Below are 10,055 nucleotides of genomic sequence, written 5' to 3'. Positions count from 1 at the left end.
CAAAAAAAAAAAAAAAAAAAAAGAAAAACTTCATATCGATGTCTCCCCTCCACATGACTCCCCCACGTGTCCTGACTCAGGCATATCTGAACATGTCATATATACTTGCTCTTCTGTGCCTTATACATGCTGTTCTAACTGGTTCTGTTAAATGAGTCATGAATGGTCAAATACATTAGCTAGGGATGGATGCATGGGCGGATAAGGGCATGAATAGATAAATAAATGAGCTAAGACTGATCAAAAGTAACCTCCTATGCCAGGCACAGTGGCTCACACCCGTGAACCCAGCACTTTGGGAGGCCGAGGCATGAGGATTGCTTGAGGCCAGGAGTTTGAGACCAGTCTCGGCAACATAGGGAGACCTCGATTCTACAACATTTTTTTTTTTTGAGTTGGAGTCTCACTCTGTCGTTCAGACTGGAGTGCAATGGCCGCTCCCGGCCACTGCAACCTCGACCTGCTGGGCTCCGGCGATCCTTCTGCCTCAGCCTTCCAAGTAGCTGGAACTTCAGGTGCGTGCTACCATGCCTGGCTGCTTTTTGATTTATTGTAGAGATGAGGTCTCGCCAAGTTGCCCAGGCGGGTCTCAAACCCGAGGGCCCAGGCAATCTACTCACCTCGGTCTCCCAAAGCGCTGGGATTACAGGCTGAGCCACCGAGCCTGGCTACAAAAAATTTAAACAATTAGCCAGGCGTGGTAGCATGAGCCTGTAGTCCAAGCTACCTGGAAGGCTGAGGTGGACGGATTGCCTGAGTCTAAGAAGTCGAGGCTGCAGTGAGCCATGAGTGTGCCACTGCACTCCAGTCTGGGTGACAGAGTGAGATCTCGACTCAAAAAAAAAAAAAAGTAACCCCCTCTATGGAGTTTTCCAGTCACTCATAGTAAGTGAGTAGCTCCCTTTGACACCCTCTATTTCATTCATTCATGCATTCAGTAATCAGTATATTTTTGCATTGTATGTATGGCATTGCTCTAGGCACTGAAATTATAGAAGGAAACAAGACCGGGCCCTGTATCCAAGCAGAGAGACAATATTTCAGGGAGACCAACAATACTGTATCACATCACCAAATAAACGACATGATTTCAGAGGGTGGTGAGTACTATGAACACAGTAAAACAGCGGGAGATTTTCCAGGGTGAAGAGGAGGCTATTTTAAGGGGAGAAGGCCTCCCTGCCACAGCTGACACCCAAATTACCAGAAGGAACAAGCTCTGTGAAGATATGAGTGAAGAAGGGTCCACGCAGAGAGAAAAGCCCCAGGAAGCTCCCTAGGTGGAAACGAGCCTGGCATGTACCAAGGCAGATTCTCTACTTCTTAGCTGGGCTCTAAGACATTGGATGTCTCCTGGGTTTTTTTTCTGTCTCACAGGTCTGTGTCTTGCCATCCTAACAAGGCAGAAATGTTTGCTCACTGGACATTAGATTGCTAACTAACTAGAATCCTCTGGGCTCCCTATTCTGTCTTCCCTCCCTCCACACTCATTTAAATTATATTGTTCCATTTCTGCTAAGGAACTTCAGCACACACACACTTGTTGCCTACGTGCACACACACAGATATACCCATACACAGGTAAACACACACACACACACACACACACACACACACACACACACACACAATTTACTAAGCCACCAGGGTCTTCTAGTGGGTCAACTGGGAAGACAAACAGATGCACAGAATAGAAACACGACTCACTTTTTGCTATTTGATGCAGTAAAGATGCATGAAGAAGCTTTAGAATCCTGTCTTCCAGCCTAAAATACACAATGCCTGCCTCGGCCAAAGCTGGAGAAAGGGGAAGAAGAAAAGAATAGAGTGGAGATACAGATAGGAGCAGAAATGGGGAATTCGTAAGGATGTACCCCCAAATGATAGGACCACTGTAGAAAAGAAGTCAGGAGACCCAGGTGGGTTTGAAACAGGAGTGGGAAGGACCAAGAACTTACCTTGGCCTTCAGGGTTGGGTCAATGAAATGGGCCACAGGGTACTTCTTGCTAGTCATCATGGGCACTTTTATAACAGAGTTTTTGAGGTAAAAGAGCTCCAGGCTGGTTTTTTTGGGATTGAAGGTCGTCTTCCACTTGGCTAAAGGGGAGAGGGTGGAAGGGTTGCTCTAATGCAAGAAGGGAAAGGATGAAGAGAAGCTAAAAGGCTGGTTAGCAAAGGATGGAATGAACATTGGGATCTGGTTGCGAAACTTGGGATTGGGTGGGTTTTGAAGGCAGGAGGGAAAGACAGAACCAGAACGGGAAGGCCACTGGTCAAGGGCCCCCTTACCACTCAGGTAGATGGCATTGAGGAGGACGAGGCGGGTGTCAGATGGCAGGCTGTCCAGCAGCTGGCTGATCTTGTGGTTGGTGTTCTCGGCTACCCAAGTGTTGATGAGCTCCAAGTTGGTATTGCTGTCGATGCCCAGGACTCTGGGGCTGCTGCCATACAGGCTCTGAGAGGCGTTCACAAAGGTGTCCTTTATGGCCAGGTCTGGGGAGCATTGAGAGGGGGCACTGTGAGTCCCTTGAATATCTTTCAAAAGCAAGTTTTGGTGGGTAGCATGTTTTTCACAGCTTTCGGCTTACTCTAATCCACGTGGTGGAGACAGATTCCCGTAGACATGGTAAGTGAGGTCCCAGGAAAACAAACTCTGAACTAAAAGCAGGAGGATCTGTCCAAGGCCTTTGTTGCCTCTGCTTGCTGTGTGACTGTGGTGTGGCAAGATCATTCTTTTTCTGATTTGCTTTTTTTTGAGTTGGAGTCTCACTCTGTCGCCCAGACTGGAGTGCAGTCTGAGCCACCGAGCCCGGCTTCATTTCTATTTTTTAAAGAGAAGTTAAAGGCTAAGCAATGCAGTACTCACCACCCAGTACTTTGGAAGGCTGAGGTGGGAGGATTGCTTGAGCCCAGGAGTTTGACACCAGCCTGGGCAACATAGGGAGACATCGTCTCTACAAAATAATTAGCCAGGTATAGTGGCACATGCCTGCAGACTCAGCTACCTGGGAGACTGAGGCAGAAGGATCACTTGAGCCCAGGAGGCTGGGGCTGAGGTTTGCGGTGATTGTGCCACTGCACTCTGGCCTGGGTGTCAGAATGAGACCCTGACTCAAACAAACAAACAAACAAACAAACAAAAACAACTTGGCTGGGCATGGTAGCTCACGCCTATAATCCCAGCACTTTGGGAGGCCGAGGTGAGAGGATTTCCTGAGCTCACGGGTTCGAGACCAGCCTGGGCAATTAGGCAAGACCTCTTCTCTACAATAAATCAAAAAATTAGCCCGGTATGGTAGCACATGCCTGTAGTTCCAGCTACTTGGAAGGATGAGGTGGAAAGACAGCCTGAGTCCAGCAGGTGGAGGCTGCAGTGGCCGTGAGTGTGCCACTGTACTCTGGCCTGGGTGACAGAGTGAGACTCCAACAACAACAACAAATAATAATAAAATTAAAAAGGAGAGAGTTAGAACTGATCTGTGGTTTTCAAGTCTTTTAAAGTAGCAGAACTATGTTTTCAAATCAAGTCATGTCTGAAGTTCACATTATAAAAGGGTACTGGTAGAGCCCACCTGGTCCACCTCCCGCTCACTAAGTCTCTCCCACACAGCCTTTTCAACACCCCACTCCTCCCATGACTCCTGAAGCAGCTTCCAGAACCCTAGGTCTCTGGGGAACAAAATTTGAAAACAACTGCATTAAATCATTTTGTAAGTTTATGATTACTACTTACTTCCATGATTATCTACTTAATAACATAATACGTGTAAATGATAAATTCATATAACATAAAAATACAAAAAAAGAAAGTCCCAAGACTCTCTTGACCCCAAAATCAGCAAAACTTTTTTTTAAGTCTATTTCATGTCTATTGCTCCCTAGCCCCATCTCGTAATAAATGCAAAAGGATATTCTCCTTCTACAAGGAGTCAATGAATGCAAAAGCCATGCCAAAGGTCTCAGAGGAACCACCCAGCTCCTGAAGCCACCTGATTCTTCTGCCAAAGCCCCCACTGGCCTGGCACCCCATCCTTGATTTTCCAGCTCTGACATTCCCTCTTGTCCTCTTTCCCCAGGGCTGGACTCCCCCTTAGAATCCTCTTAGGACCCTGCCTGGCAGCCGCTGCCCCTCCCTGGACACTCACCTGGGCTGTGGAAGATCTGGGAGACTGAGGTGATGCCTTTGGATGTGAAGGCCTTCAGGGCTTGGTGGACACAGGCGAAGTCCTTGGGGTAGGAGAGGACGGTCTCCAGGCTCGTTCGGGAGCTGCCCCCGGCCCCTAAAACAAAAGGCAGAGATGAAGGGGGCTTGTGGGAAGAGTGGAGGACCTGCTGTTTGGGATGAGGGTGGAAGGACCTGGCTGGGATGAAGGGCGTTCCCCACTATGGAGAGGTTCACGGGGCACCTGAGCTGGAAGTGTTTTTTGGGAAGACCATACATATTTCAGAAAGGTAGGCATGAGGGAATTATGAGTGATCACACAGAGGTAGGCCTTTCCTTGGCTTTCAATACTCTTTCCCCCCCTTTTCTCCAACCATTTAAATTCTACTCCTAAGGCCTGGCGCGGTGGCTCACGCCTGTAATCCCAGCAATTTGGGAGGCCAAGGCGAGAGGATTACTTGAGCCTAGGAGTTTGAGACCAGTCAGGGCAACATAGCAAAACCTTGTGGCTACAAGAAATAAAAAAAAAATTGCCGGGTGTGGTGTCACACGCCTGTGGTCCTAGCTATTGGGGAGGCTGAAGCGGAAGGATCACCTTAGCCCAGAAGGTCAAGGCTGCGGTGAGCCGTGATTGTATTGCTGCACTTCAGCCTGGGTGACAGAGTAAGACCCTAACTCAAAAAATAAAATTCCCACTCATCTTTCAAAACCATGTCCAACCAACCAATGGCTGTATCAAATTAACTATGAGGGGGGACACAAAGGACCCCATAATTTACTTACTAAAAATTGTGTATTAATTCTTACAAGTTTAAACTTGAGTCACCTTCAAAGTACTCTCCACTTGATGTAATACACCTGTCAAGATGCTTTTTCTGGTCAGGTGTGGTGGCTCACACCTATACTCCCAGCACTTTGGGAGGCCAAGGTAAGAGGATTGCCTGAATCCACGGGTTCGAGACCAGCCTGGGTAACTTGGTGGGACCTCATCTCTACAATAAATCGGAAAATTAGCTAGGCACGGTGGTGCATGCCTGTAGTTCCAGCTACTTGGAAGACTGAGGCAGAAAGATCGCCTGAGCTCAGTAGGTGGAGGCTGTGGTGGCTGTGAGCATGCCACTGCACTCCAGCCTGGGCAAACAGAGTGAGACTCTGACTCAAAACAAACAAACAAACAAAAACAAAACAAAAATAGATGGTTTTTCCACTGCTTAAAACAGTTTTTGAACTCATCGATTTTGATGCCTCTGATGTTTTTTGTTTCACCTTTTCCGTATGAACAAAACGTTTCCCTTTGAGGACATTTTTTTATCCACGGAAACAACCAAAAAAAAGTTGCTTGGGGTGAGATCGGTTGAATAGAGAGGGTGGCACATGGTGGTCATACTGTTTTTGGTCAAAAACTGCTGAACACTCAGTGCAGTGCGGACAGGTATGTTTGTAAATCACCCATCACGAAACGGGCAAACACGTTGACAGAACTCAAAAAAATAAAATAAAATTCACCGAAGCTGAACGCAGCCTCTCACAACAACACTAGCTGGTACACTGATGCTGATGGGTTCCTAGAACTCTTACCTAGCAGGGGAAGCCTGCACTACAAGAAGCCCACTCTCCAAAAGATAATTCCGGTTTTTCTTTTAGTCCTCCCTTGTATTATTTTGTTGGTTTGGGTTTGCAAAGGTTTATCCTACAGGCAGGGACTAGGTTACTATTTAGAGAAGAAAGCAGAAAATCATAAAAGAGGATGGATATTCAATATCCTGTTATTCACTCATTATTAAATATTATTGTACATGTCTTCTGAGCAATGATAGCTAAAGTTTATTGAACATTTACTCGGTTACTGGTATCCTAAGTGCTTCTCTCATACTATATCATTGACTCTTCATCATAACCCCCCCTTTTTTCTTGAGTCAGAAACTCACTCTGTGGCCCAAGCTGGAGTGCAGTGGTATGCTCACAGCCACCTCAACCTGCTGGGCTCAGGTGATCCTTCCACCTCAGCCTTCCAAATAGCTGGAATCACGGATGTGCACTACCATGCCTGGCTAATTTTTTTTATTGATTGTAGACATGAGGTCTCACCAAGTTGCTCAGGCTGGTCTCAAACCTCTGGACTCAGGCAATCCTCTCGCCTCTGCCTCCCAAAGTGCTGGGATTACAAGCGTGAGCCACCAAGCCCAGCCACTATAGCCTTTTTATATAAGAACAGTTGCTATTCCTGTCATACAGATGAGGAAGCTGAGGTTTAAGTAACTTACTTTAGGGGCACAGAGCTAATAAGTGGAGGACGGAGGCAGGATTTGAGCTGTATTTGGGGGGCAATAAAGAAAGTAACGGATCGCCTGCGCCTAGGAGGTTGAGGCTGTGGTGAGGCATGATCGTGCCACCCTGCCTCTGCACTCCAGCCTGGTGACAGAGTGAGACCCTGAGTCAGAAAACAAGAAAAGAAAAGAAAGTAACTAAAACCAGGCTGGAAGGCCAAGGCAGGAGGGTCACTTGAGCCCAAGAGTTTAAGACCAGCCTGGGCAACATAGCAAGACCTCATCTCTACAAAAGTATACAAAGATTAAAGCTGGGTGCTGTGGTTCATGCCTGTAATCCCAGCACTTTGAGAGGCCACGGTGAGAGGATTGCCTGAGCCCACAGGTTCGAGACCAGCCTGGGTAACTTGGTGAGACCTTGTCTCTACAATAAATCAAAAAATTAGCCAAGTGTGGTGGCGTGTACCTGTGGTTCCAGCTACTTGGAAGACTGAGGCGGAAGGATCACCTGAGACCAGCAGATCCAGGCTGTAGTGGCTGGGAGCATGCTACTGCATTCCAGCCTGGGTGACAGAGTGAGACTCGGACTCAAAAAAAAAAAAAAATGCCAGGTATGGTGGTACGTGCCTACGCTCCCGGCTACTCTGGAGGCCGAGGCAGAAGGATGGTCTGAGCCCAGGAGGTCCAGGCTTTTGTGAGCCATGATTGTGCCACTGCACTCCAGCTTGTGTGACAGAGTAAGACCCCGACTCAAAAAAAAAATTTAACTGAAACCAATTGACTGGCATATGCCTTCCAAGCGACATTTGGAAATGTCTGGACATTTGGTTGTCATACCTGGGGACTGGGGTGCTACTGGCATCTAGTGGAAAAGTTCATCTTCTAAGTTCACTGTATCATCTCTAGCAGCTTTCTTGCAATTTCCTCTTGGGAGTGATAGCTCTCTCTCCACTGCTTGTAGCAATTTGTTTATGCCATTCCTAAAGTAATTACCCCATGAGACTTGACAGTAATCCCAGTAATCAGGATGGTGAGGGATTAACTTTTTTGACCTCCCACCAACTCGGGCACTAGGCTATCCACTTCTTAATCTTTTGAGGTAGCTATCACCATCATTACTTCACACAAGAGGACTCAAGGCTCAGAGAGGTTAAGGGACCTGCCCAAGGTCACAGAGCTAGCAAGCAACACGACCATGATCTCTCTCTCTCATGACTTCATCTCTTTGCCTTGAACCATAGTTGGTGGCTGGTACCTTGCTGTGTTGGCTGTAGAGGGTTTTACAAGCAATCGTGTACAAGGTTTTACAAGCAATTACACAATTGTGCCTATTAAATCATTGTTAAATAAAGGGATACTCAGGAATAAAAACATACGTTCCCCTACGCCCCCCACCCCCGCCCCATGAAGCCATTTTTACAGCTTCCTCTCAGAAGCGTAGCTTTGTATAGTAGGTGTCTAAGTTGGTGTTCCTCACAGGAGTGTCCAACATGCGACCTGGAGAAGATTCAATGATCTTACCAAGCAAGACCTGGGTGAGAAGGCTGGCAATGCTGAATGGGGAAAAGGCCATGTTGGTCTCGGCCTTCTTTGTTTCTGAGAAGGCATGGTAGAGCTTCAGGGAGAAATCTATCAAAGCCTCCCCCAACATGGCCTCCGCTGAATGACTCTCCAGATCAGAGCAGGCAGTGACGGGCCCCGGGCAGAAGGGCTCCGCAGTGGGCTGGGTAGGAGAATCTGTGGGGAGCTGGGTTATTGGGTGGGTGGGTTGGGTGAAGGGCCGGGTGCTGAGTTCATCGGAGGTACTAGCTGTTATCCTCGTGGCTGAGTCGGTTGTTGTGTTGGTTGGAGAGTTGGTTACTGAGTTGGTTGTTGGTGAGTCGGTGGGTGAGTTGGTTGCTGGCAAGGTGGAAGACTCCACTGTGGGCTGAACAGATCGATTCTCGGGGAAATATGCCTCCACGATGGTCCTTTGCAAGCTCTCTGGATCCCTGGAACTGGAGCTGGTAGCATTTGGATTTGAGGAGACTCTATCCTGTGGTTCAAGACACTGAGTGTCATTTTTCTTCCCATAGGACACAGTCCCCTCAAACACTCAAAGAGCGATGAGAAAGTAGAGACACGGAAGACATTAATTTCTGAGACAGCCTGCTGGGTGAGGAGCCCACCCTGAAGTCACCACCACTCCTTCAGAGAGGACACCATGCAAGGGTGGGGGCAGGGTGCAGCAGGAACATTCTCTGCAGAAAATGAGGGGCAGTCAGGGACGATGTGTCGTCTCTCACCAATGACTGCCATGTAGGAAGCTGTTTTCCAAACACTGGAGCTGAGTGTCAACTGCCATTTATCTATGTTCTTGCAACTTCCTATAAATATCTACCTTGCAATTTCCTATAAAGGTCAAGCCTTGACTCACTTGCCTGGCCAGTATAATAGACATTTGAACTTGTGGCCCTTGCTGTAAAATAGTGGATTTTCAAATTGAGGGTTGTAACCCATTGGTGGGTGTAGAAAACAATCAGAGTCCAAAAGGAAGGAAGGGAAAAAGGAAAGAAGGGAGGGAGGGAAAAAGGGAGAGAGGAAAAGAGGGAGGGGGAGAGGGAGAGAAGGAGAGAAGAGAGAGAGAAAGGGAGAGAGAGAGAGAGAGGGAGAGAGAGAACAGACCAGAGGGATACTTAGCAGAGTTCAGAGGCATTTTTGGTTGTCACATGGTGGAGGTCGGGGAGTTGGGGGAGGGTAAGTTATTACTGGGTCTGGCTCAGAGGCCAGAGATACCGCAGAACACCCTACAAGGCACAGGCCAACCCCTCAACAATGAAATCATCCAGCACCGTCAGTGGTTCCTCAGCTGAGAATCCATGTATTATCCCCATTTTGCAGATAGAGAAACTGATGTTGGCACATTATTAAGTCTTAGCTCAGGGTCTCAGAGAAACAGGAGGCAGAGCTAGGAGTCAGACTGAGGTCTCTGACTCCAAATTCCCTGCTCATAATGACATCATCTGCTGAGCGTGTGATGCCAACTTCTTTCACATGCACAACATGCATGCACATGTGCACATGTGCGCATGTACACACACACACACACACACACACACACACACACACACACACACACACACCACGCTTGCTAAGGTAAGCATTCACCTTTCTCCCGGGCTCCCATGCTTCCTGGGTCTATTTCTTACCTATGACCTCCCAGACCACTGGGATCGCTGCTGTTAACGGCTACCCAGGCCCAGGTTTGTCACCCCCGCCAGGCACGCAGTCTGTGTCACAGCAGCCAAACCCCTACTTTTCACAGTGCGGTTTTCTACACAATTCTTTGCTTTGAAATCACAAAATGCTCCCCGTCTCCTTGCCCTCTGTGATCCTCCTGCCAAACCTGGTGGGCAAGTTGGAAACCACCCACTGGACATTTAATAAATCAGGACGAGTCAGGCTGGGAGAAGTGACTTGCTCAGGGCCATGCAGCTAGTACGCAGCCCGCAAAAGATTAGAACCTGCGACCGTCTGAGCCCTGCTGAGCTCTTTCCACGTTGTAGACGAATGACACTTGCTAATCCCAAGGGGAGCGCGCCTCAACCCCCGGAGGCTGAAGGGTTAATCCTCAGCACCCACCCCC

At 48.1% G+C, this 10,055-nt stretch overlaps 1 protein-coding gene across 1 annotated transcript in view; it reads right to left on the bottom strand.

Annotated features, from left to right (window-relative positions):
- Nucleotides 1-10,055, bottom strand: part of SERPING1 (serpin family G member 1) — a gene marked incomplete at its 5' end in the record, with an annotated part of 40,273 nt that overhangs the window by 8,566 nt on the left and 21,652 nt on the right. The window contains 4 exons of the mRNA XM_021708554.1: nucleotides 1,959-2,098; nucleotides 2,291-2,494; nucleotides 4,147-4,281; nucleotides 7,952-8,524. Of these exons, the coding sequence (XP_021564229.1) occupies nucleotides 1,959-2,098; nucleotides 2,291-2,494; nucleotides 4,147-4,281; nucleotides 7,952-8,524 (1,052 nt within the window). The remainder of the gene's footprint in view (nucleotides 1-1,958; nucleotides 2,099-2,290; nucleotides 2,495-4,146; nucleotides 4,282-7,951; nucleotides 8,525-10,055) is intronic.

Source organism: Carlito syrichta, unplaced genomic scaffold (genome assembly GCF_000164805.1).
Source record: "Carlito syrichta isolate Samal-C Ts95f unplaced genomic scaffold, Tarsius_syrichta-2.0.1 Scaffold142914, whole genome shotgun sequence".
NCBI classification, from domain to species: Eukaryota; Metazoa; Chordata; class Mammalia; order Primates; family Tarsiidae; genus Carlito; species Carlito syrichta.
The sequence above is the reverse complement of the archived record's forward strand: the minus strand, read 5'-3'. Positions and strand labels throughout refer to the sequence as shown.